The 27,662-nt window shown below is 43.4% G+C and overlaps 1 protein-coding gene across 1 annotated transcript in view; it reads right to left on the bottom strand.

Moving 5' to 3' along the window:
- Positions 1 to 1,614: 1,614 nt before the first annotated feature.
- LOC130909439 (myosin-4-like) overlaps positions 1,615 to 27,662 on the bottom strand; it is a 31,438-nt gene continuing 5,390 nt past the window's right edge. The window contains exons 12-39 of the mRNA XM_057825918.1: positions 27,544 to 27,662; positions 26,354 to 26,503; positions 26,112 to 26,282; positions 25,730 to 26,036; positions 25,583 to 25,656; positions 25,412 to 25,499; positions 22,842 to 22,959; positions 22,315 to 22,438; positions 22,109 to 22,245; positions 21,784 to 22,039; positions 19,889 to 20,131; positions 19,644 to 19,820; positions 19,418 to 19,563; positions 19,263 to 19,353; positions 13,844 to 14,233; positions 13,646 to 13,772; positions 13,461 to 13,579; positions 9,928 to 10,124; positions 9,675 to 9,858; positions 9,420 to 9,585; positions 9,182 to 9,306; positions 6,850 to 7,158; positions 6,570 to 6,773; positions 3,953 to 4,078; positions 3,712 to 3,882; positions 3,446 to 3,646; positions 2,188 to 2,319; positions 1,615 to 2,096 (exon numbers count right to left, since the gene is read on the bottom strand). Of these exons, the coding sequence (XP_057681901.1) occupies positions 2,079 to 2,096; positions 2,188 to 2,319; positions 3,446 to 3,646; positions 3,712 to 3,882; positions 3,953 to 4,078; positions 6,570 to 6,773; positions 6,850 to 7,158; positions 9,182 to 9,306; positions 9,420 to 9,585; positions 9,675 to 9,858; positions 9,928 to 10,124; positions 13,461 to 13,579; positions 13,646 to 13,772; positions 13,844 to 14,233; positions 19,263 to 19,353; positions 19,418 to 19,563; positions 19,644 to 19,820; positions 19,889 to 20,131; positions 21,784 to 22,039; positions 22,109 to 22,245; positions 22,315 to 22,438; positions 22,842 to 22,959; positions 25,412 to 25,499; positions 25,583 to 25,656; positions 25,730 to 26,036; positions 26,112 to 26,282; positions 26,354 to 26,503; positions 27,544 to 27,662 (4,670 nt within the window). The 3' untranslated portion in view covers positions 1,615 to 2,078. The remainder of the gene's footprint in view (positions 2,097 to 2,187; positions 2,320 to 3,445; positions 3,647 to 3,711; positions 3,883 to 3,952; positions 4,079 to 6,569; positions 6,774 to 6,849; positions 7,159 to 9,181; positions 9,307 to 9,419; positions 9,586 to 9,674; positions 9,859 to 9,927; positions 10,125 to 13,460; positions 13,580 to 13,645; positions 13,773 to 13,843; positions 14,234 to 19,262; positions 19,354 to 19,417; positions 19,564 to 19,643; positions 19,821 to 19,888; positions 20,132 to 21,783; positions 22,040 to 22,108; positions 22,246 to 22,314; positions 22,439 to 22,841; positions 22,960 to 25,411; positions 25,500 to 25,582; positions 25,657 to 25,729; positions 26,037 to 26,111; positions 26,283 to 26,353; positions 26,504 to 27,543) is intronic.

The following is a 27,662-nucleotide window of genomic DNA, read 5'->3' as shown; positions in this document are numbered from 1 at the left end:
GAGGATTTGTTGTCATAATAAACAAATACAATACTTATGTACTGTATGTTGAATGTATATACTTGTCCGAGTTTTATTCATTTTTTTTCTTAATGCATTGCCAAAATGTATATGATCGGGAAAAATTATCGGGAACGATTGGAATGGAATCGGGAGCAAAAAAAAGCAATCAGATTGGGAAATATCGGGATCAGCAGATACTCTAACTAAAATGATCGGGATCGGATCAGGAGCAAAAAAACATGATCGTAACAACCCTAATTAGCATTATATGGCATTTAAGTTCACTGACTTTTGCTATGCAAGTTAGCCAACTGTTGTAAACATTAGCATTATATAGCATTTAAGCTTGCGTACTTTTGCTATGCAAGTTAGCTAATTGTTGTAAACATTAGCATTATATTGCATTTAAGCCAGTGGACTTTTGCTACGCAAGACTTGTCTCACAAAAGCTATGCAAGCTAGCCAATTGCAACAATGCATCAATTGGCTAACTTGCCTCACAAAAGTCCCCTAGCTTAAATGCTATATAATGCTAATGTTTACCAGATAGTTTGTGGTGCACACCAAATAGCTCAAATTTATTTTATTTCTGTCGATGTCCCTTTAAGCTCCGTATTTTTTTAGTTTGATAAGCTTCTGTTTACAGTGCAGTCAATTTATTTACTGTTTTCCATTCTGCACAGTTACATATTTCTGCACAGTTTATATTTAAAATCTAAGATATATATAAAATCACATTTTTGCATCTGGAGAAAATACTTTTACTTTTATTTTAAAGCAAGTACTTTTATTGAGTATTCTTTTTTCTTAGATACTTGTACTTAAGCAATTTTACCCCTTATTAGTACTTTTACTTACGTGAAACAAAAAGTGAGTACTTCATCCACCACTGGTGCTACATAGCATCACATTTGCATATTTCCTTATTGCAGTAGGCCAGAGGTGTCCAAACGACGGCCCACGACTCAGTTGCGGGTCGACTTGTTATTGGCCTTCGAAAAATTGTGAAAATATTGTTGAATATGGCCCTCATAACAAGCTTAACTCATTCACTGCCATTGACAGTTATAGAACTGAAATCCATTTCAATATGGAGTGCTGGTATTGCATGATCATGTTTAACCATTGACATCTGGAGTGGGACCAGTCATAATGCATTGGATGTCTAAATAATTTTTTTTCAATTAAGTTCTAGTTCTAGTTCGCTCTATTCTGAGGCGTTGGTAGAGTGGGTCATTTTTACTTGTAGGGCAAGGGGAGTAAATAGAATGGTATGACCACACAAGGGTTTAAAAAAAAAAAAAAAAAAAACACTTTTAAACCAGTGGTTAGGTATGGATTATCAATGTTATTACTTTTTCTAATAAAGCGCTGGAGAAACCACTCGACACATTTGATTTCCTCCTTTGCCATATAGCGCCTCCTTGTGGCAGTAATATCAATGAATCAAATGGCAGTACAATACAGGAACAAGAAAATGAATTTAAAGAAATTTTGTTTTTGTGTGTAATATCCTTCTAGGAGATGATCATTTAACAAGTAAATCATCACCACTTTTGTATTAAATATGCTTTTATTGTATGGGAAATATACAAATTTATTCCACTACAGATACAGCAAATCAAGTTGTAGCTCATAGGCCACATTTACATGCAAACCAAGGTTCTATTATTCTTAGTTCTTTTTTTTTTTTGTTTTTTTTGTTTTCTTAATTCAAAATAATCCATTTAAATCTGCAAGATGTACAGGATTGCAAATCAATCATCATATTCCTTTGGTATAGCAATGACATCACACATGTCGATGTGAACGTGAAAATACAAACATTTCGCCAAACTCCACAAAGTCATAACTTGATCATTTTGTTGTAAATCTCATAATTTTGCATCAAAAGGGAAATCGGGAGGTGAGTGAGGTAAGCAGGTTATTTAAAATCAGGGATATGAGCATAATCTGGTTTTTGAACGTACTTGTTCTGATAGGGTTAATCGCAAATGTAACTGTGGCCATTGAATTCCATTTACATTTTAAATTTGTTACATTGACAGTCTTCTGGGTGTAGTTGATTTTGAGTTCTACTCTGACTCAGTAACCTGGACAGAAAAGAAAAAACATGTTAAACATTAAGGGCAATTACGTGTTTTTGTCGCCTGACTTCACTTATAAAATGATATTATTATTTACCCTTCCAAATTCTCTGCTTTTGCTTCTCATCTTATTTACTTGACACTCGGCAATGTCCGCCCGCTCTTGAGCCTCTTCTAGTTCATGCTGGACTTTCCTTAATTTGGCCAGATGAACATTAGCCAGCTCCTCCTGTGCAAATGATAAGTTAGCAAAAAAAGAAACACCCGTCGTCATTGTTACCATCACGAGTGCTTCACACACAGTGGGGCAAAAAAGTATTTAGTCAGCCACCAATTGTGCCAGTTATCCCACTTAAAAAGATGAGAGAGGCCTGGAATTAACATCATAGATATACCTCAACTATGAGAAAAAAATCCAGAAAATGACTGTCTGATTTTTAAAGAATTTATTGACTCCGCCACCAGTAACTCAAATCCTGCAGTGCCAGATGTGTCCCCCTGCTTAAGCCAGTACACGTCCAGGCCCATCTGAAGATTGCTAGAGAGCATTTGGATATCCAGACGAGGACTGGGAGAATATCATATAGTCAGATGAAACAAAAAATAGAACTTTTTGGTAGAAACACAACTTCTCGTGTTTGAAGGTGAAGGAATGCTGTATTGTATCCAAAAAACACCATACCTTCTGTGAAGCATCGGGGTGGAAACATCATGCTTTACAGCATTTTACTGCAAAGGGACCAGGACACTTGATTCGTGTAAAGGAAAGGATGAATGGGGCCATGTATTGTGAGATTTTGAGTGAAAACCTCCTTCCATCTGCAAGGGCATTGAAGATGAAACATGGCCGAGTCTTTCAGCATGACAATGATCCCAAACATATTGCCCGGGAAACAATGAGTTGCTTTGTAAGAAGCATTTCAAGGTCCTGGAGTGGCCTAGCCGGTCTCCAGATCTCAACCCGATATGAAATCTTTGGGGGCAGTTGAAAGTCCGTGTTGCCCAACGGCAGCCCCAAAACATCACTGCTCTCGAGGAGATCTGCGTGGAGGAATGGGCCAAAATAACTGCAACAGTGTGTGAAAACCTTTGACTCTGTCATTATCAATAAAGGGAATATAACAAAGTATTGAGATTAACTTTTGTTCTTGACCAAATACTTATTTTTCATCATAATTTGCAAATAATTATTTAAAAATCAAAGTGATTTTCTGGATGTTTTTTCTCATTCTGTCTCTCATCGTTGAGGTACACCTATGAAGAAAATTACAGGCCTCTGTCATCTTTTTAAGCGGGAGACCTTGCACAATTGGTGGCTGACTAAATACTTTTTTTGCCCCACTGTAAGACCTTACCACTTCTTCATTCTGCCGTTTGTATACTTTGACTTTAAGTTGCAGCTTATCAACAAGGTCCTGCAGTCTCAAAACGGTCTTCTTGTCTTCTTCCGTCTGGTACGTGAGCTCTCTGATCCGCCTCTCGTATTTACGAATTCCCTTCATTGCATCGGCAGCTCTTCTTTGTTCGCTCTCCATTTCGCCCTCCAGTTCACGCACCTGAAGCAAAATCGCAAACTTCTTCTATGTAATATCGCCAAACTTTGCTGAACACGTTTGCATACCCGAGCCTCCATTTTCTGGAGTTGCTTCTTTCCCCCCTTCAACGCAAGACTCTCGGCTTCATCGAGACGATTCTGCAGGTCCTTCACCGAGGTCTCCATGTTCTTCTTCATCCTCTCCAGGTGGCTGCTGGTGTCTTGCTCCTTCTTGAGTTCCTCGGCCATCATGGCGGCCTACGTTGAAGCGAAAGATTGCAATTTCGAAATCCGATGGGTTAAATAAAATCATACCCGCGATAATTACATCAGTGATTGCTTTCTTTGCTTTCTCGTCAGCGTTGCGAGCCTCTTGGATCGCGTCCTCCAGCTCACCCTGCAGCTGGCTGACGTCCGCATCCAATTTCTTTTTATGGTTGAGAAGACTCGTGTTCTGCATTTCACATAAGCAACAATGATTTCCACAGTTCATTATGACCGCAAAAGTCTTTTACCATATTTTTTTGACTATAAGTCGCAGTTTTTTTCAAAGTTTGGTTCAGAGGTGCGACTTATGTGTGAAATTGTGAACACATTATCATATCATTTCACGTGATTCTCATACTGAACCGCAAGAGGGCGCTTAAGGCCTCTGTTTGAACATTGGCGGTAACTTATAAAAACAACTGAGAAGGGCTGAACAAAATGGCACCGAAAAGAAAATCATATTCTGCAGATTACAAGATGGAGATAGCAAGAAACTTGTAAGGGACTGGCGAAATTCGGAGGTAACTCTTACTGAAATGTCTTTCAAGATCTGAAATCTGCTCTTGGTGTTGGATTTTATCAAATAAATTTCCCGATTTATATTCAGATGTAACATATGTTTTTGTCTTCCGCTTGCTTATATTCAGATGCAACATATGTTTTTTCTTCCGCTTGCTCCTGGGTCAGGTTGCGGGGGCAGCAGCTTTAACAGGGAAACCCAGACTTCCCTCTCCCCAGCCACTTCAATCAGCTCCTCCGGCGGGATCCAAAGTCGTTCCCAGGCCAGCCGAGACACAGTCTCTCCAGTGTGTCCTGGTTCATCCCCAGGTCTCATGCCATTAGGACATGCCCGGAACACCTTTCCAGGGAGGCGTCCAGGAGGCATCGGAACCAGATGCCCGAGCCACCTCAACTGGCTCCTCTCAAGCTGAGCAGTAGCGGCTCGACAACGAGTCCTCCTCAGATGACGGAGCTTTTCACTCTATCTCTAAGGGTGAGCCCGGGCACCCTGCGGAGAAAACTCACTTTGGCCGCTTGAATCTGGGATCTTGTTCTTTCAGTCACAACCCACAGCTCGTGACCATAGGTGAGGGTAGTGAAGTCAGTATGCATCTAGCCTAATGCAATCATGTCCATAAATGGAGTTGACAGTTAGTTTTGCCTCAGATAATCATTGACTTTAACTGCCAACCAGCAAGGCTCATGACCTATTTTGCAAGATGAGTTAATCACCAAACAGACACACCTCCTTATGTGTACAGCATATAAGCAACGCCGAGCTCTCTGTTCAGCATGCATTTCTTTTCACAGCTTTTGTTCTGTCATTGAATGCACCCAGAAATTTCTGTAATTACAACAGCGCAGTAATGATCTCTTGCCTCCAGTCTTTTATTTAGCAATCCAGTCTAGACATCTCACGTGAATTGAAAACGAACATGTGGAGGACCTGAAAGTCTGCCTCCAACAGTAGGAACAAAGATCGACTGGTAAATTGAGAGCTTCGCCTTTTGGCTCATCTCTTTCTTCACCACCACGGACCGGTGCAGAGTCCGCATCACTGCAGACACTGCACCGATCCGCTTGTCGAACTCCTGCTCCCTCCTGCCCACGCTCGTGAACAACACCCCAAGATACTTGAACTCCTGCACTTGGGGCAGGATCTCTTCCCCGAACCGGAGAGGGCATGCCCCCCTTTTCTGACTGAGGACTATGGTCTCGGATTTGGAGGTGCTGATTTTCCTCCCAACTGCTTCACACTTGGCTGGGAACCATTCCAGTGAGGGTTGGAGGCCGCAGCCTGATGAAGCCAACAGCACCACATCATCTGCAAAAAGCAGGGATGCAATGCTAAGGCCACCAAACCGGACCACCTTAACGCTTTGGCTGCATTTAGAAATTCTGTCCATAAAAATTATGAACAGAATTGGTGACAAAGGGCAAGCTTGGCAGAGTCCAACCCTCACTGGGAACAAATTTGACTTACTGGCAGCAATGTGGACCAAACTCTGACACCAGTTGTACAGGGACTGAACATCCCTTACCAAGTGGCTCGGTACCTCGTACTTACTTTGTAACCAGGGACTGCCTGTATATGTTTATTTCCTCATCATTTTTTGGCTGGTGCGTGGAACTCCAGACTCACCGCTGTTCCAGCGATTGAGTCTGACGACCGTTCCGTAAATCAAATTCCTTGGTTGGAGCAAGCCACAGCAAACAGACAGCGGAGTGGCGCAATCAGCGACGGGCGGACGTGACGTTCGTAAAGCGACAAGAAACTCTACCGCGAGCAGAGAACGGAGAAGTTTATTCAACATGGCTAGCACAAGAGACTGTTGTCAATGACTTGTGTCGATGTGTTTTTGGTCATTTAAAACTGATTTTACCACAGATTGGAACATATTCTCGGCTTTCCCGTTCGCCATTTGTGTTGTTGTGGAGACTTCCGACGCGCAAGAGTGACGTTGCTCGTTAAGAACACGTCACGCAAATAACCGAATCTGATTGCATTGATGATTTCGTTCGGCTCGAGACGCCATTAAGGAGCTGGGTCCCAGACTATTCTCACAGTGTTTGAAAAATAGAGGGAGAACAGTCTGGCCGTGCCAGGCAAGCGACTTATATTCCGAAAAATAATTCCAGGACGGTTTCGACTGTCTGACACGCGTCATGTCACTCACTTGCGAATGCAGCAGACCGGCTCTTTCACTGGCATCTGCTAGCTCCTGCTCAGCTAATTTGCGGCTTCTGTCCGATTGTTCAAGGGCTGCTCTCAGCTCTTCCACTTCGGCCTGCATCAAAGTGTTCCTTCGCTCCAACATGGCTACCTGTTCCTTCAGCTCCTCTTGGCTGCGGAGCGTGCTATCCAGGAGAAGAGTTTGTTCCTGTAGAGAGAAGATTCTATGTTTAAAAGTCTATATTCGGTTTGTATTGCATTGCATGGTTGGGATATCGTTTCACTTTGAGGTGGGCTTGCATGCTCTTCAGCTGCTTCTGGGCCTCAGAAGCCTGTCGGTTGGAGTGGCTCAACTGCATCTCCAACTCGTTGAGGTCGGTTTCCATCTTCTTCCTTATTCGCATGGCGTCGTTCTTGCTCCGCACTTCGGCATCCAAGGCCGACTGCAATGTGTCCATCATGCGCAGGTGGTTGCGTTTCATTTGTTCCATCTCCTCATCCTTCTCAGCCAGCCTGCGATCGACCTCCCCCTTCATTTGAGTGAGCTCGAGCTGGATACGAAGAATTTTGGATTCTTCGTGTTCCAGAGAAGCCTAGAAGAAAAATGGTGTGTCAATGCTGAAGGACAGGCATTCATTCTAATACAGTATTAGGGTTCACCGTTGTTAACATAGCTCGCGGGGTTATTCATCCGGCCGGCATATCGTTTATTCATACTTTACATGCTTTCATTTTGAAATTGGCACCATAAGACTGTTGATTTGTGAGATCGAGTGCGTGCACTACTCCTGCCGGTGGTTGTGTGTCACTTTGTTTTTCAGCGCCAGCATCCTTAGAATGACTCTCTGTAGCCGTATGAGCCTTTAACAGACCCCTCATATTTCTTCTCAATCTGTGTCCATCCTCTGTCTCAACAATGAAAGATATTGGACTGATTTCACTGATCACAGTAGCTTTTCTGTCCCAACAATCTGGTCCTTCGATCCTTACATTGTCAATAACGACGAGAGGTTCCAAGAGTCTATTAGTTTTAATGAGTGACTTCCAGCTCCAGTCTTGGGTTGAGGACGAATGCGAATGTGACGTCACCCGGGTCAGCATCTCACAACACAGCATTGCTGTATGGCACGCAGATGGACTGTGGATTCAGCTGATTTTGCAGAATAATTTGTTTATTTTTCACATCACACCAGCCAAATGTGCTGCAGGGTTTTGTTGCTGCACCAGGGAGAGGCATGTGAGCCTTTTTGGCGATTGGCCAAAAGAAGTCTGACAGCTGTGGTACCATTGGACTTACGAGGAAGTGAGTAACCATCGTGTTTTCTATTATGTGAAATACTGGGATCATGGCACACGTTTTAATACGGAGGTGGTTTGCATTTTGTGGCTGACAATGCTCCTTGTCCACCGAGAATGCCACTTGGCACACCCCCCTCAGTCCTCTTCGCGTGCCCGCCAAGAGAGCACTATTCTCGGCTTATGCTCGTATGGTTCTCCATATCGTCCAGATTTCCGGCCCTCTTCGTGTGTCCGGCAGTAGACCACTATCCTCAGGTTGGTCTCGGGCAGCTACGCGCTCCTCCGACGTCGGCTGGTTTGTCCAGCGGTCATTTTCCAGCCGCTTCCCAGGCAAACAACCTCTCCTTCCCGTAGCAGGGGAACGACGATCTGTAACTTGGTCGCCGCCAGCGGGTTGCTGATCAGCGAAGACAATCGACAACTCCACCGCCGTGTGAGATGATCCGGGCTTGTTTTGTGTGATTTTTCGCATCGAAAGGCGAGAATAAGACTGGGAAACGGCGCTCGATTCGGGTTAGCATGTCAGCTAGCTGTCACGCCTCCTGGTGTGTTTATGCTCTCCGAAGCCGGGGCAGTGACAAAAGCCGGACTAACTCCGGTAGCTTAAAATACCGTTCGGGTGGTGCAAGAAGTCGACAATTTTGACTTTTATGGAGTCATTTTGCCGTGTCGTACTGAATAAATGCATTTTAATATTTCATATTCCATTTAGCACAAGACTGTTATTTGTCTGTTATTAACTGTGAAATTTCCCACCCTAGGGATGTAGTATAAAGTGCCTTGAGGGCCTTGAAAGTGGAAAGGCGCAGGCGCTATACAAGTATTACTCCATTTACCATTTACTTGCATATGTGCAGTTGCGTCCGTTTATTCGCCAAATCCCAGTCTAAAGGGATGGGACGTCTAGCACCGTCAACGGCAGCTAATAAGCTAACCAGGAAGTGACCCAAAAATGACCCAAAGGGTCAGCCCAGAAATGGCCGAATAATCAACAGGACATTTAGAGGAAGGGAGCTCTAAGTAGCTTGAAATTACAAGGACATGGTGTAACATTAACTCATTGCCTGCCACTTACGCGATATAAGTCTAATTCATTTAAACTGGAAGGACCAGCTGTGAATGCTAATCTTTCAGTTGTTCATTCACCCCCACTAACGTACTTATTTGGTCAAAAATAAATTGGTCTGGCCCACATGAGACCTAAGTGCCATAAATGTGTCCCGCAAACGAAAATTAGTTTGACCCATCGGATCTAAAGGGATCTCTTTAATATATTTCACTTCAACTAATTTCAGAGATAATCACAAACCACATTACCTCTGCCTCCTCTAGCGCAGTCTGAATCTCTGTCTTTTCAGACTCTGTATGTTTCTTGGTCTTCTCCAACTCATGCATGACTTTTCCATTCTCGCCAAGTTGGTCAGAGAGGTCAGAGATCTCCTCTACAAAGAATATTTAGCATCCAATCTTATTAGACATACAATACGTACAACATATTTACACTCATTAGAATGTTCTTTGCTGCTTTTCCCGCGTCGTACTAGAAAATACGTACGCTGTAAGTTTGTATTCTCCCGTTTGACAACTTCAAGATGTTCCAGCGCTTCCTCATAAGAGTTTTTGATTTTGAAGAGGTCTGTGCTGAGGGTGCGACATTCTCTCTGCGATCCTTCGAGTTCGGCTTGGCTTTCTTCAAATTTCTGTCTTGACTCAGACAAAATCTAAACATAACAACATTTGTCGGTTCTTTAAATTTACAAGCATTCTGTAGAACAGATAATGAGTGCTCTATCATGTTTAACCCTCTGACCTTGTCAAAGCTTCTCTGCTTTTTATCTAGGAGAGCTGCTTGCACATTAGCCCGTTCCACTTCAGCCATGAGGTCCTCCACTTCTCCTTGGAGCCTCTGCTTTGTCTTCTCCAAAGAGGAACACTTGGCATTTATAGCCTCAATCGATTCTTCAGCATCTTGCAAGCGTTGAGTGAGCTTTTTCCTGAAATATTGAGACATTTAAAGAATGATTTCCGTTGGTTAAAGCATGCTAAGATGACAGGATGCTAACTTTGCCTCTTCCAGCTCATCATTGCGCTGAATGGCATCCGTCTCATATTTGGTTCTCCATTGAGACACCTCGGTGTTGGCTTTAGACATTGCTCTCTGGAGTTCCGCTTTGGCTTCCTGCTCCTCTTCAAACTGCTCTCTGAGCAGATCACAGTCATGTCGTGCAGATTGGAGAGCATGGGCCATGGCAGTCTTAGCCTAATGGGAAAGGAAATGTTAGGCGTTTGCACAAGTGTTATTTTTTTTTGGTCTAAATACATGTATGATTGCATGTTTTTTGTTTTTGTTGATATATTGTGATAGTGTGCTGCTTCTCGACCCCTAACGGACAAAATTGAATGTCCTAAATTCAGATAATTTGTAGCTCAGCAAAGAGGTATTGGAAAACTTTATAAAGAAACTCGGACATCAAAACTTCATCATGTGCTCCACGCTCCCTATGCTCCCCTAGGAGGGTGATATGTCTTCTTCTAAATGGGTCCAATCAATATGCGCACCTTTTGTCCACGTGTGTACTCGTCCTACTCAGAAAGTTCTGTTAACGAAGTGTGAATACTGAACCTTTTCAGCAAGTCATTTGCCAGTGTTGTTGTGAGGTAGCTCTCCAACCTGATCCTGGTCCTCTTGGTCTAATTTAAAAGTGCCCTAAGAATTAAACTATCGCTAATACCCACCGGGATACCACTAACTGTAATTTTAAAAAGTTGTCCAAGACTTTAAGAGGACGCTCACTGTTAGCATTAGCCTAATGCTAATGTGAATGCTATGCTAAATTACAAGTTATATTTAGTATATGATGATCACTCAGCACCATAGGTGAGGGTAGGAACGTAGATCTACTAGTAAATTGAGAGCTTCGCCTTTTGGCTCAGCTCCTTCTTCACCACTACAGACCGGTGCAGAGTCCGCATTACTGCAGACGCTGCACCGATCCGTTTGTCGATCTCCTGCTCCCTCCTACCGTCACTCGTGAACAAGACCCCAAGATATTTGAGCTCCTCCACTTGGGGCAGGATATCATCCCAGACCCAGAGAGGGCAAGCAACCCTTTTCCGACTGGGGACCATGGTGTTGGATTTGGAGGTGCTGATCTTCATCCCAACCACTTCACATTCAGCTCCGAACCGCTCGAGTAAGAGTTGGAGGTCACGGCTTGATGAAGCCAACAGCACCACATCATCTTGGATCTTGGGGTGGCGTGGCTCAGTGGTAGAGTATTTGCCAGAATCCAGAGGTTGTGGGTTTAATTCTCCACCCTGATGAACTTGTCTAAGTGTCCTTGAGCAAGTTGCTCCTGGTGCTGTTTCACCAGTAGGTGGATGGCGAGATAGTGTAAAGCGCTTTGAGGTGGAAAGGCGCTATACAAGTTTACCACCATTACCATCTGCAAAAAGCAGAATGCGAATGCCTGTCAACGCGTGGCTGCGCCTAGAAATTCTGTCATACAACGTATGACAAAGGGCAGCCTTGGCGGAGTCCAACCCTCACTGGGAATGAATTCAACTTACTGCTGGCAATGTGGACCAAACTCTGACCGAGCAGCCCTTACCAAGGGCTTCGGTACCGCGTAGTCCCGGAGCACCCCCAAAAGGACTCCCCGAAGCACACGGTCGAACGCCTTCTCCGAATCTACAAAACACATGTAGACTGGTTGGGCGAACTCCCATGTACCCTGCCGAGGGTGTAGAGCTGGTCCACTGGTCCACGGCCGGGACGAAACCCACACTGCTCCTCCTGAATCCGAGATTCTACTGCCCGACGGAGCCTCCTCTCCAGCACCCCTGAATAGACTTTACCAAGGAGGCTGAGGAGTGTGATCCCTCTATAATTTGAACACATCCTCCAATCCACCTTCTTAAACCACCACCCCGGTTTGCCAATCCAAAGGCACTGTCCCTGATGTCTACGCGATGTTGTAGAGACGTTTCAGCCATGAAAGCCCCTCAACATCCAGAGCCTTTAGGAACTCCGGGCAGATCTCATCCACCCCCAGGGCCTTGCCACTGAGGAGCTTACAAGTCGATCTGCGTTCCTACCCTCACCTATGGTCACGAGCTGTGGGTCATGACCAAAAGAACAAGATCCCAGATACAAGCGGACGGAATGAGTTTCCTCCACAGGGTGTCTTGGCTTTCCCTTAGAGATACGGTGAGAAGCTTGGTCATCTGTGGGGGGGTGCTCCCTAAGTACGGGGTACCGACCCCCTTGATAAGGGCTGTTCGGTCCCTGTACGACCGGTGTCAGAGTTTTGTCCACATTGCCGGCAGTAAGTAGAATTCATTCCCAGTGAGGGTTGGACTCCGCCAAGGCTGCACTTTGTCACCGATTCTGTTCATAATTTTTATGGACAGAATTTCTAGGCGCAGCCGAAGCGTTGAGGGGTTCCGGTTTGGTGACCTCAGCATTGCATCTCTGCTTTTTGCAGATGATGTGGTGCTTTTGGCTTCATCAAGTCATGACCTCCAACTCTCACAGGAGCGGTTCGCAGCTGAGTGTGAAGTAGTTGGGATGAAGATCAGCACCTCCAAATCCGAGACCATGGTCCTCAGTCGGAAAAGGGTGGAGTGCCCTCTCCAGGTCGGGGATGAGATCCTGCCCCAAGTGGAGAAGTTCAAGTACCTTGGGATCTTGTTCACGAGTGAGGGTAGGGGGTAACGGGAGATCGACAGGTGGATCGGTGCAGTGTCTGCAGTAATGCGGACTCTGCACCTGTCCGTAGTGGTGAAGAAGGAGCTGAGCCGAAAGGCGAAGCTCTCGATTTACCAGTCGATCAACGTTCCTACCCTCACCTATGGCACGAGCTGTGGGTCGTGTCCGAAAGAACAAGATCCCGGATACAAGCGGCCGAAATGAGTTTTCTCCGCAGGGTGTCTGGGCTCTCCCTTAGAGATAGGGTGAGAAGCTCGGTCATCCGGGAGGGACTCCTGGACACCTCCCTGGAGAGGTGTTCCGGGCATGTCCCACCGGCGGGAGGCCCCGGGTACGACCCAGGACACGCTGGAGAGACTATGTCTCTGGGCTGGCCTGGGAACGCCTTGGGATCCCGCCGGAGGAGCTGGTTGAAGTTGTTGGGGAGAGGGACGTCTGGGCTTCCCTGCTAAAGCTGCTGCCTCCGCGACCAGACCCTGGACTAAGCGGTAGATGATGGATGGATGGATGGATGGATGGATGGATGGATGGATGGATGGATGGATGGATGGATGGATGGATGGATGGATGGATGGATGGATGGATGGATGGATGGATGGATGGATGGATGGATGGATGACGATCGTTGACGGCGCTTGACGTCCAATCTATTTTGACTGGGATGTTTGTTCATTCTCACCCTCCCAGTCAAAATGGATTGAAACTCAGGCAACGACAATGGCAGTCAGTGAGTTAACTTATTTGGCCAAAAAGAAAGTAGCTTGGCCTACATGAGATGTAATTGCCATCAATGTTGCCCGCGAACCAAAATGTGTTAAGACTCATTATATTCAGAACTAACGCCACTATTTTTATGATATTTGTGTTTCACTAAACAGAGCAGACCTTAGTTTCCTCCTCCACTTGTCTCTTGAGTTCCTCAATTTGCTGAGCAAAGGCAAGTTTGCCCCTAGACGTTTGAGAAAGGATTGCTTCTTTCTCCTCCAGAAGGCGAGAAAACTCACCTGCAAAATAATTCAATATTCAGTAAGTTTCCATACACTTCCATAAGACCGTAGCCAGTACTTTACCATTTTCATTCTGTAGTTTTGCCCTTTGTGCGTTTAATTCCGTGATTAAACGAGCGTCTTCATCATGTTTAGCTTTGTATTCACTTAGTTGATCTTCCATGGAGTGGCACAGCTTCTCATATTGAATCTGTTTTCATCAATGATATACAAACCTCAGTTTTTCTTTCTTCAAAAAGCCAATATAAACGCTCAGATTACCTTTGCTTTTACTGCAGCCTCAATGTTGCCTGACATGTCATCGACCTCCATCTTGTACTCGCTCTTCTCTTTCTCCAGCTTTTGTTTGACCCGTTGAAGGTTGTCAATGTGTTCCCCAAGCTCGGCCACACTGTCGGCGTGTTTTTTCCTCAAGGCGGCGGCAATGGCTTCGTGGTGGAGCGTCGACTCTTCGAGGTCCCGTCTCAGTTTTTGAAACTCGACTTCTCGCTTCTTGTTCATCTCTATTTGAGCCGTGGTGGCCCCTCCGGCCTCCTCTAACCTCTCGCTGATCTCCTCAAGCTCCCTTGCGAGTTCACACCGCTGTTTCTCCACCTTGGCTCGAGCAGCGTGCTCTGCTTCGATCTCCTCCTCCAGCTCTTCATTACGTGCCTAGGGTAGAGAACAGTTCAATATAACTTGTAAAAAAATGTATATTCTTAATGGCAAAGTACAAAACCCAAATTTAATTGAGTGAATAACAGATAAAAACCGAATTTATTAATCCATTATCCATACCCATTATCCCAATGAGGGTTGTGTTCAGTGAATTTAGAACCAGCCTTACCACTAACCAACGTCTGAGTGGGTCTTCTCTCTACATGGATAGCATGCAGAGGTGAGTTAAGTAGCCAGAAATTTTACTCAAGTAAGAGCGTTACTTCTCTGTTTGTTAGCGTTACTAGGTAAAGTTACTTCAAAATAATATGACTCAACAAAAAAATATTCGGTGAAAAGAATACTCAAGTAATGAGGAATATTGTGAGTAACTGCTCACCATGTCAGATTTTTTTTTTTTTTTTAAATAATGCTATTGTTTTTTTTCGCAACACACCGTCATCTTCTTGTATACAATAATGAATTGTTATTATTTGGGAAGTACCGAAAGCAAAATTCTTGGCCGAAACCGAAAACAGAATATTAGACACACTTGGCCAAAAAAACGAAAGTCTGAATACTACACATGCATGGAATTAATTTAAAAATTAGTTGTTGTTTTTTCATTATTTTCCGATGAATCTGTCATGCCTTGAGTTAAATTGGGTTAGGTTTGTGTCATAGTGTGTCTTGAAATGTGATTATTCATTGATTTCACCTGTTATGGCCTGCTTCTTGTGTCTTGACCAATCCGCTGCCTCTTGTATCAACCACCTGTGTCTCATTGTCTCGTTACCCCATGTCTGTATTTAAGTTCCCCATGTTCTGTCTGTTCTTTGTTCAGTCATCGTCAATCCATGTGTCTACCCAAGTGTCTGTCCCATCAACGTTCTTGCCCCAGTTATGCCTCATCCCTGCCTTTGTAAGTTTTGATACCTTTTGTTTGGTGCCCTTGGTTTTTGTTTGTACTTTGCTTTTTTTGTAGTTATCATTAAATAATTTTTTTGAGCTCACCGACACCCTGCCTCGCCTCCCTGTCTTTGTTTCCCTGCATTTAGATCCTCCATGCATCCCCCACGTAACATAATGCCCTTTGCCTTGTCGGTTGCGACATCGTAGAGCCGGTCAAGAACTTTGTGTATCTGGGGTTCATGGAAACGAGGACCTAAAACCAGAGATTATTCGCAGACGAGCCCTGGCAGCATCCAACCTGCAGTCTCTCTGGGAACCACTCTGGCGGCACCAGACCATCTCACGCAACCCCGCTATACTCTACATCCTGCTTTATGGCTCAGAAACATGGCCCCTGAACCACACTCTAGAATCGATGGCTTTGACAGCAGTGCTCTCAGAACCCTCGAGAACATCAGGTGGCCCCAGTGAGTTTCCAACGAAGTGCTTAGAGACCTTATGGAGCTTCCTTGGTCGTAAAACACCACACCCGCTGGTTAGGCCATGTCCTTTTTCTGCCTCCTGACCGTCCTCCAGTTTGACCCAAAGGGGCCGCAGGCTGGAGACGACCGCGAGGGAAGCCCCGCACCCGATGGCTCGAAGTCATCAAAGGCGACCTCCAACAACATGGAGTTACGGTGGAAGATGCAGAGCAGCCGGCACAAGATCGCCAGCAATAGAAAAATGCTGACAATACGGGACACCCTTACCCTTGCTGGAGCACTAATGAACAGTGTTGTTAATCTTACTGAAAAAAAAGTAATTAATTATAGTTACAAATTACTTCTCCCAAAAAGTAATTGCGTTAGTAACTCAATTACCTGAATGTAAGAGTAATTAGTTACTTGGCAAAGTAATTGGTGATAATTACTTTTTTTTTTTTTTTTTTTCCTCAAAAAACCCCCCCAAAAATCCCAAAAAGCATTGGCCACACTATGTGAAGTTTTTTGTGAAGGTTTTTGGTACAATTGGCCCGAGCCCAATTCTTAACCCTAATTTACCCTTTACCCCAGTGCTTCTAAATTATTTTTTGTTACACCCCCCCCACAGAAAGACGTAAACGTTCCCCCCCCCCCAACTCTCTGCTGCCATGTAAATATACCGTAGTATTGTTGGTCTATAAAATTCTTATAGGTACACATCTGCATAACATTGTCCTTTTTAATATTAAAGAAAAAAATAAGTGTTAAAAAAAAATAAAAAATAACACATCCATACTGTAAAAATAGACTCAAGATAAATTTTTTGACCGTTTGATACTGAAAATAAATAAATAAATAAAATAAAAAAACTAATCATAAAGCCAAAATGATTTGCAACATTAACTCAATCGGACAATATGCCAAACCATTAGACTGAAGAAACAAAAATTAATAGAACAAAAACGACAGTGTCATTGGACAGAGAGACAAGTTTCTATTTTTGCTGCATGCAGTATCAGCTCCTTTGCTGTGGTGTTGGGTTATTTTTCATTGAAATACTTGCTATGCCACCTTATGTGATGCTGACAGTGCTCGCTGGTTTACTGATGTAACACTGACAAAGCGGGACGATTGTTGGCAATATTCGGTACCTTTTCACTGAAAAAAAAAAAATCCTGCTGTCCGCTTTGAACATTTTTAGACAAAGTAAACAGACTGGTCTTTCCTCATCTCCCACTGTACTAACAGTCAAAAGCCAAATGCTACATACGCTTCGTCATATTTCTTTGTTTTAGCTTTTCATAGCTCCAGTGCTCTTTGCTGTGTGTTCTTGTTTGGTTCAAAAATACTGCACACATGCTGAAAATGAGAGCGCCACTGCCACCCACTCAGCAGATGTGCAATTACACTTTATTCTAGTTCGGCAAAAACGTATGTTCCCAAAGTCACATGCGCCACCCCCAGCATCACTCTGCGCCCCCCTGGGGGGGCCCGCCCCACTATTTGAGAAGTACTGCTTTACCCTGAATCAACTGTTAAAAGTTGTTAAAATTGCTCCCATTTTGCATTAGTTCCTTCTCTGTACTTTCGACATATGAAAGTTTTAAAACTGTTTCATCATTTAAAGATAGATTCAAGTCAAGATTTTGCCGACTCTAGGAAGGTTCTCTACAACAGAGCCGTCCTAAAAAGTCTACTGCTTTAAGATGGCGGCTGTCTACTAACGCATTTAGTGCCATGTCTGTCATTTTGCATCTAGTTATATTTATATACAGTACATGTGATATCTACCATGTCTACCATATCTACTATAACATGCGGGCGTAATTTGTAGGCTATCGGCTACAACATGTATTATTGAAGCTAACTAGCATCACGTTTGCTCGGCGTCACAACTTTCTTGCCTCCTCCCCACTCCTGCTCTGCTCTGTCGTCTCGGTGAGTCCGTCTCCCTCAAAATTTTCGACCAATATAGTAACGCATAGTAACGCATGCCTTTCCGTCCTCAGTAACGGTAACAGCAAGATGAGAAAAGTAATTAATTAGATTACCCACTACTGAAAAAAATAACGCCGTTAGTAACGCCGTTATATTGTAACGCCGTTATTAACAACACTGCTAATGAATAAATGAATGACGCCTTGGCATTGGTTCTACAACCCCGGAGGCTCAAGAAATTGAGTTTGAGAGGTTCCTATTCTGAAACCCTATAGGAGGGTGTGTTCCTGGTGGCAGTGAGCATTTTGTAGCAAACTCTGAACGCGTCTGATTGACTAATCCGAGCAAACCAACCAGAAATACCCCATCCACCATTGCTGAGGTGAGCCACAAGCAGAACACAGTCAACAGCAGCCAACATTACTGTGTACATTGACTGACCCTGGGCTGCTATAGACCCTACCCACCGACGTCACAAAAACACGTGCTCGCTGCATGGTTCCCCCCACTTGTCCGTCATTTTGTGTCTGTATTATCAATGGTCTCAATTGATCGAGCAAGTTATAATGCATTTCATGGAAGACCCGGTGCTTTCGGATGCCGTAAACTCACTTGATGCGTTGCATAAAAGGCGTTATGTGGAAAAGCTTCAGTTTATCCATTCGCCAGATCCATATTTGATGCCTAAATCGATGTTTTTCGACCCGCTGTCTCCGCCGTATTTGCCTGACATCTGCTAGCTACCCTGAACTGTACAACTATCTTGTCCACACAAAATCAGCCTATTCTCACGAAAGTTTGAAAAACTTCAAGAGCTTGGAGGCTTATAAATACTTCGTTGCTGGTTGGGTGAAACAGGTCCTCGTCCACGAAAATTCGGCAGGAATCTATCTTGTGCTTGGAAAGGTGAGTTACGAAATTTTCAATTCAAAATCTTTTGTTATTGCTAACATCCACTGTCAAGTCTAATGTATTTCATGTCGTTTGTCAATGGAGTTAGGGCTTTTAATGTTTATATGGTTTAGCGATAGCACTCTCACTACATACATACGTGTATGTTGTCAGCGATTAGCCTAGCAATGATCTTAATTGTGGTTGTCAGCCCAAAACCCTCTAAATATATATTAAATGCATCTTACCAGATATAAAATGACTACTACATAATCTGTGGTAATCGTTTGGAGCCCAGTTTTCTCGTCGAATTGCAGCAGCCCATCTCGCTCTCTTCTCTCCGGGTCTCTCGGAATCCGGTAGAACTTCAAGTCTCTCCGTCTTCTCCGTCTATCTTCTCTGTTATTGCAACCGACCGCCACACACGCCTTCACCATTTTGATTATTAATGTTAACGAGCAGAAAAACCCGTCGTAAATAGGAGGAATGTATGTAGCCGTAACAGGGAAACATGATGTGTTGACGGACAATTGGGCGGCATCAGTCAGGAGGAAGGAGTTGTGACGGCACGTGGGTAGGGTCTATAGGTCTGTAAGCACCCCAGTAATGGCGGCCAACCACTAGAAGGTGACGTGCACAAATCTCTTCTCGGATTCGTCAAACGCATAGGTGCTGGAGTCGTCATAACATTCTGTTTGGCCAATGTAACCTTGATAAATGCGCTTTCGGTCTTTTAACCGAAAACCCAAATGCTAAATAATAATTACAATTAGGCAAAGAAATACACTCAAATCATCGACTAGAAAAATCTACAGAAATATATGAAAACATTTGAAAAGTACCTGCAGCTCCTTGATCTTCTTCAGAGATTGCGCTGCTATGCTCTGCTCATCTTCGATTTTGGATGCATGTTGACTTAGTTCAAATTCTTTCCTGAAAATGTGAAAATAGTACATTCATAAAGTAATCGTCAGCCTGTTTAAATACATGTCCATACTTTTTAAGGTTCTCTTCCAGAATTTGTTTGTCGCTCTCCAAATCCATAATGGCTTCTTGGGCTAGTTTAAAATCTCCTTCGATCTTCCTCTTGCCCCTTTCGACATCCATGCGGTGCTTTTTTTCTTGTTCAAGAGAGCCCTCCAGCTACCTCAACAACAGAAAGATACATTTTTATTTAGATTTTAGACCATGCATGACTTTGTTTACACTGTAAAAATACAGACGTCATCGACTTGTTGCTCCAGCTTGATTTTAGCCTTGCTAAGAGAGTTGACTTTGTCTTCTTCGGCTTGCAGGTCCTCCAGGGTCTGCTGGTGTGCCTGCTGCAAAGCCGACTTTTCTTTCGATAACTTGGCAATGGTATCATCCAGGGAAGACATCTCCTCTGTCAAATTTTTGACCTGAGAAACAACCAATAAACTCGGTAAAAAAATAAATCTTTTTACACCAAAGTGACATAGATGCAAACCTTGTTTTCAGTGGCGTGCTTTTCCTTTTCAACTTTTGCCAGGGTGAGCTCAAGGTCATCAATATCCCTTTTCAGCTCAGAGCATTCATCCTCTAGCTTCCTCTTCTTAGCAGTGAGTTCAGCATTCACGTCTTCCTCATCCTCCAGGCGTTCACTCAGTTCTTTGGTCTTTGCCTCTAACATAATCTTGTTCTTGATTAGTCCATCGCATCGTTCTTCTGCGTCTGCCAGGCTCTCACCTTCCTAGATTGCAAAAGACAACAAAACTGTTGAGTAAAATTAAGATGATTCTGCATGTTTTCCTCAAGTATTAAGTTTATGACGTGAAAATTGAGTGATTTATTAGCGTTTGAAAACCTGCACTAAATTAAAAAAGAAATTCAGTTGCTATTTTGGGCAAAAACGTACATGATATGTTAAATATTGCTATTAATCCTGAAAATATAGGTGATTAATCCTGCATTTGGTGATTTTTGTGCATCTAGAGTAAAATTTGAGAATTTTAGAGCCATTTTAAGTTTGTTATACTTGTATTAAAAAATAATCAATCTGGATTGTATTAGGGAACGACTTTGAATTTTCTTAATGTCGCTGCTCATATATGCCTAAGGGAGGTGCCTGTTTTGGTTTTTAGGTCGCTAGTGGCTTTGGTTTTGAAAATATTTGAATTTTAAGTTTTTGAAAATAGGCCTCCTATGGATCAGCCCCGTGTCCCGTCACCTGATCATGAAGTCTATGCTCCCGAGTGATATACAGTGCCCTCCATAATTATTGGCACCCATGAAAAAGATGCGTTTTTTTAGCTTCTAATATTTTTTTTTTAATTCAAATAATATGGGACCTTAATGTAAAAAAAGAGAAAAATCCAACCTCCAATACAAGTGCATTCATTGAGTGGGGAAAAAATCCCACATAAAGAAATAATTATTTGACATCAAATAACGTGTGTCACAATTATTAGCACCCCTTGTGTTAATACTTTGTACAACCCCCTTTTGCCAACAAAACAAGGTCTGGGGACTGAGATGGCCATAGGAGGAGCTTGATTTTGTGTCTGGTGAACCATTTCTGTGTAGATTTGGCCATATGTTTAGGGTCATTGTCTTGCTGAAAGACCCAGTGACGACCCATCTTCAGCTTTCGGGCAGAGGGCAACAGATTTTGATTTAAAATGTCCTGGTATTTCAAAGCATTCATGATGCCATGCACCCTAACAAGCTTCCCAGGGTCTTTGGAAGCGAAAAAGCCCCACAGCATCACTGACCCACCCCCATACTTCACAGTGGGTATGAGGTTCTTTTCACACACAAAAATACACACAGTCCCAGGCTTCAACTGGGACCGTGTGCTTTGGTCAGATGAGACCAAGATTGAGCTTTTTGGCAACAAACACTCTAAGTGGGTCTGGCGTGCCACGAAAGATGCGCATGCTGAAAAGTACCTCACACCCACTGTGAAGTATGGGGGTGGGTCAGTGATGCTGTAGGGCTGTTTCAAAATCTGTTGCCCTCTGCCCGAAAGCTGAAGATGGGTCGTCACTGGGCCTTTCAGCAAGACAATGACCCTAAACATATGGCCAAATCTACACAGAAATGGTTCACCAGACACAGAATCAAGCTCCTCCCATGGCCATCTCAGTCCCCAGACCTTGTTTTGTTGGCAAATATTATAATATTATATATTATTTGGCCATATTATTTGAATTTAAAAAATATATTAGAAGCTAAAAAACACATCTTTTTCAGGGGTGCCAATAATTATGGAGGGCACTGTATTAAAACTATTCAGACCATAAGGACACTCAGATTCCCACTCTCCGTGTCAAAGCAGCTGAACAAGACAGGTAAAAAAAAAAAAAAGCCAAAACAGTGATAACGAATAATGTTTGTACTCACAGTTTGAATCTGCAGACACAAGTCATTCTTCTCTTGAACCAAAGAAACCATTTTGGCTTCCAGCTCCTTTCTCTTCGCCTCGGATTTAGCTAAATCTTCTTTACACTTTGCAAATTCTTCCTTCATCATGGCCATTTCCTTCTCCGTCTCAGCGCTTCTCAAAAGCGGCTTGATCTTGAAGTAAAGTTTCATCCATGGCCAGTGTTTGACATTCATGAAGGAGCGTATGTTGTACTGGATGGTGTAAACAGATTCTCTACAAGGAATTCATGCAATAAAGTCAAAATGATTCTATTGACCACATTAGCGCGATCAATCGCCTTACCGCCGCTCTGACATCTGTTGAATTTCCTTTCTTCTGAGAAAGCCCCGACACAAGGCTTGAGTGATGGTGATGAGAGAGGCTAGACGCTCATCCCTCATTTCTTCAAGAAGCCCTAAAAGACCTGCCTTGAAGAACACCTACAGGAACCAAAAAACACGTGAACACCAATGAGTATGAAAGATTGCTACGGTGTCTGCTCTACTGACCTTTGTATGCCCGAATCTATACTGTGTATGATCCACATCTATAGATCCTAAGAGCTTCTCAGCAGCTTTCTTGTTGTCAATGAATTGTCCTTCAGGGATAACACTGGCATTCAACACTTTGTACCTTGAGGTAATAGAATAGAAAGAAATGGAAATTTTGCAAAATTATGTCTCCGCACTTGGTGAACACCTGTTTCAAAGCCACTGTGGCATCAAGTAGACAACAGAAGCTACTTGAGCCTGAATCAATGCCGTCTCTGCTGGTTACAGACAATTAGTTCACAAAAACTGATTATCACTTTTGTTTATTTTAGTTTATTTTTTTACAATTATGTCGCGACATCATTGGCTGCCATTGACATCCAATCTATTTTGACTGAGATGTAATGACTGAGATGTAAATAGCACTAAAACATGAGGATTGGCAGACAGTTATTCCAGTTTAAATTAATTGGATGTCTATTGTTGTCCATGGCAGCCAATGAATTAATGAATGAATTAAAAACAAATATATATATTTTTTTTACCTTTGCTTGAAATCCCCATACAAAATCCGACTGGGAAAGCCTTTTCTGCAGATCCTTATTCCTTCCAGCACACCATTACATCGTAGCTGGTGTATAACCAGATGGTGTTCCATAATTCCTAATTGACAGCCACAGTCAGTCATGACATAATCACATAACCTCTAATAACTATATAACGTCGTAAACCGGTGGTCAGAACTGTTCAAGAGGTAGTAAGGCCTGATTCTGCATTCTGTTGACGGCGGAGCAACGGCGTAGACCATATGTCGTCATTGAGCATTAGAAGTTCTGCGTCAGGGAACGCGTTGCTCTGTAATTCATCGCCAAGCCCCTAGTGGAGTTTGGCTTTATCTTTGTATGGTTTTGGGGGACTGTTGTCGAATTCCTTTAGTTTTCCTCCGCTCATAGACAGCAATGGCAATGGAGATAAAACACATGTATTTGGAGCTGCAGCTAATCAATATTGAACAACAAATGTTGAGTAGGTGACACAGAAGAAGTTTGGGAAGGTGTCTGAATGTTTGAAAATGGCGGTGTTGTTGGGCTGAACCTGAAACAACAAACCAAGCAGAGCAATTACAGTCCTTTGACGTTTACGTCACCACGTGTAGTCAGGATTTTTTGGAGGCGCACGTTGGCTACAGCGTAGGGTCGTGAATCAGGTCTGCCTTAAAGGCTTAGGTCCGCCGTCACCGCAACACAGGAGCGTAAATCATCCTTAAAGTGCCAGTGACACATAAAAGCCTGTTTCTATCATATTACAAGTGATATTTTATGCTCCTGAATGAAATAGACCACTTGGATGTGTGTGGAAGCGATCGAAAAATGTGTTCAATTTTTTTAATCCCGTGCCATGAAAATGAGTGACTTTTTGCCAGAGTCTGGATAGAGGAAGAAGGCGACTGTGACATCAGCGGATTAATTATTTTCGCAATACAGCCATTACTATAGTATGCAGAAGAACTGCGGATACAGCTGATTTTGCGGATGAATTCATTTATTTTTTGTGTCACGCCAGCCCTATGTGCTGCAGGATTTTGTTGCTTCACCAGGGAGAGTAGTGTGAGGCTTTTTGGATTTCCATAAGATCTTCACAAAAGATTCACCGCGAAAAATGGGCAAAACAAGTCCGAGACCATTGGACGGATGACGAAGTAAGTAAGCTACGTGTTTTATGTTATGCCAAATACTGGGATGGTGGCAAACGTTTTAATGAAGAGGTGGCTTGCATTTTGTGGGTGACAATGGTCCCTGTCCACCGAGAAGGCCACTCGGCTGACGACCGGTAGCTTGTCGCACACCATGGTCGCCGGCCGATAAAGGCGTGCCCGCCTATAGGGCACTACCCTCGGCTTGGGCCAGAGGAGCCCCCCGCTCATGTCTCCGGTTCTTGATTGTGTCGAGACTTCCACCCTCCTCGGTCCTTTTCGCGTGCCCGCCCATAGAGCACGATCTTCGGCTTGGTTCCGAGGACCACCCCGCTCTCTGGTTCTCGATTGTGTTAAGATTCCAGCCCCTTTGGCCCTCTTCACGTGCCTGCCTAGAGAGAGCTATACTTGGCTTGGGCTTGGGCGGCCACATGCTCCGACGTTGGCTGGTTTGTCCACCGAAAATGCGCCATTTTCGGCATTCATTCCCCTCTGCGTCCCTGGCGACGAGCACTGCCTGCCTGCCAGGACTGCAGCAGAACGATGAGCTAAAGTTGCTCGCTGCCTAGGGCTGGCTGATCGGTGAAGGCAATCCGTGTGTGACTTGAGTCTGGGTAGTTTTGTGTGATTTTTCGTTTTCAAAATGCGAGGAAGAGACTTAGAAAAGCCGCTCGGTTTGAGTTAGCATGTTGCCTAGCTCTCACGCCTCCTGTTTTGTGTACGTTCTTTCCTCCGTCTCTGCAGGGAAATGACAAAAGCCTGACTAACCCCGCTGGCATAAAATACCGTTCAGGGAGGTTTAAGAAGTCGGCAGTTTTGACCACTATGCTGTAATTTAACCATGTCATACTGAATAAATGCATTTTTAATATTTCATATTCCATTTAGCACAAGACTGTTATTTGTCATGACCATACAATTTATTTAGTAATTCGGGAAAAATACTTAGATAAAAAGAATATCCTGTAAAAATATTGGAGTAGGGAGATAAAAACATTGATGACATTTTGCTGCTCTCTGTCTCATTTTCCTTGCTCTGAATCTTCCTCCTCCATTTGGCTGAATTCTAAATCAGCTAAAATCCTTATTCTGCCGACGTCATCACCCAGATGGCGGCGCCAGAGCGCCATAATGACAAGTATAGCGAAACTGCAGATTGAAAGACTCATTTCACGTCACCTGCACTTTGCCAAATTGTTGTATATAGTCGAATCATCTCTAAATATGATTTTAACCAGAGTTTGTTTGTTTGGTCCAAACTAAAGTACGGATGCACGTTCACATTTACAAAACGAAGCGGACTATCTGGAAAAAAAAAAAAAAACAACTCTGGTCCGTTACATTGCTAGCGTGAAAGCGCCATGAATTGTTGAACTAACTCTCTACTACATACAATTAGATCATACAATGTGACTGAAATACCTGGAGTTTTAGTTTCATTTGGAATGAGACATCTCACAAAATGTGGATGGGTACTCCTGAGATTTGTCATGAGCTTTCCGAGGTTCTCCTGTTGGAAGTAATCATTCTCATTATAAAATTGCCAACATCCCAAAATATAAGTAGTAAGTAAGTATATCTGATTCATATTACCCTAAAGAGGGCTGAAACAGTCTGGAAAGATGAACCCTTCTTCTTGGCAGTCTTCTTCGTTCCGGCTGAGTTCTCTACAAACAAAGTTCTAATGAGAACTTCATAACCAAAACTTTTTAGAACTACAGTTATTATGCACGGTCTTACCATCTGATGAGGAATAACTGCTGTACAGAAATGCCAACAGTTTTAGGCTCGCTTTCTGGAAGAGCTGCACTACAGTTTCATTGAGTGGGTCCTTGTTTTTGTCTAACCAGCCTGTAATGCTGTAATCCACAGTGCCGGCATAATGCACCAGAGAGAAGTGAGCCTCGGCTTTGCCTTTGACAGGCTTTGGCTTCTGAAAGTTGTTTGATTTTCCAAGATGTTGATCATACAGTTTGTTTTTAAAGGTGCTGTCTGAGGCCTTAGGGAACATGCATTCCTCTTCAAGGATGGAAAAGATGCCCATTGGCTGCGGTGAAGAAAGAATAGGAATCAATACATTATTTCCAATTTCTCTATATAGAGTTGGTTATTTGCAGCCAACCTTTTCAATGAGCTCGATACAAGCAGCCAGATCCATCCCAAAGTCAATGAACTCCCACTCGATGCCCTCTTTTTTATACTCCTCTTGCTCCAACACAAACATGTGATGGTTGAAAAACTGTTGCAGTTTCTCATTAGTGAAATTAATACACAGCTGCTCCAGGCTGTTGTACTGAAAAACAACAATTTCACTATCATTGAAGGATTTCATTCCGACTACAGTAAATGTGAATGTTAACGTACGTCAAAAATCTCGAAACCAGCAATATCCAAGACACCTATAAAGAATTGACGTGGTTGTTTGGTGTCCAGCATCTGATTGATCCGGAGGACCATCCACAGAAACATCTTCTCGTAGACTGATTTGGCCAGAGCACCAATGGAATTGTAGACCTGCACAAAGTGCGTAAAATGAATAGGTCATAGATATCATGGTAGAATGCTGCCAATAATAATGCTATATAAGGTGTATTGAAGTACAAGGCGCACCTTCAATGAATAGCCTATTTTAAAACTGTCTTCATATATAGATCCTGTCCAGTGAACTCAACGAGTTCATTGGACAGGATTTTTTAACAATGCGACCCACATCGAGCCAACGCTCATGCCGGCCAACACCTTCACGTCTGGATGTACGGAGGATGGCTGGGGGAAATGGAGGCCCATATGTGGCGGAGATGCAGTCATGATGCCATGCACCCTAATAAGATTCCCAGGGCCTTTGGGAGTGAAACAGCCCCAAAGCATCACTGACCCACCCCCATACTTCACAGTGGGTATGAGGTGCTTTTCAGCATGCGCATCTTTCGTGGCACGGCAGACCCACTTAGAGTGTTTGTTGCCAAAAATCTCAATCTTGGTCTCATCTGACCAAAGCACACGGTCCCAGTTGAAGCCTGAGACCGTGTGTATTTTTGTGTGATTCAGATTCTTAATTAGAGATTAATAATTGATATATTAATAACATAGTTTTCCGGAATTGGTCTGCAAAATCATATGAAATACAATAGCATTCTCCCCCTTTGTAATTACTTCCAAAGAATTGTCAGTATAATTATTTCCTTGAGTTGTTATCATGAACAGAGGACTCAAACTTGCCTCTCTTGATCTAATTGTAGAGAACATGTATTACAGTATTTGTGAAATTCAATCCATCACTGATTGTAAGTAATGTTGCCATTTTCCATCCGTCCACTTTCAACACAGCTTTCCTTTTAAGTGCCATAGGATGCTCCCAACTGACTCCGGGCGAAAGGCAGACCGCACCCTAAATTGGTCACCAATCAGTCTTAAGGTGCACACCGAGACAGACAACCATTCATATTCACAATCGCACCGCCGCTGAGTGGGAACCGATCCCATGCTGCCTGGGCCAAAGTCAGGCAAATGTTTCTACTACGGTATCACATCGTATTATCTTAGAGTTTAAATACCTGTTGCACAGTCTGTCCTTTGGTTACATACTCATTCCCCACTTTCACCCTTGGGTAACACAGAGCTTTCAATAGATCTGCAGAGTTCAGACCCATCAGGTAAGCTGCTTTGTCAGCCA

Source organism: Corythoichthys intestinalis, chromosome 21, assembly GCF_030265065.1.
Source record: "Corythoichthys intestinalis isolate RoL2023-P3 chromosome 21, ASM3026506v1, whole genome shotgun sequence".
Taxonomy (NCBI): Eukaryota; Metazoa; Chordata; class Actinopteri; order Syngnathiformes; family Syngnathidae; genus Corythoichthys; species Corythoichthys intestinalis.
This window is presented reverse-complemented; position numbering and strand designations above follow the sequence as displayed.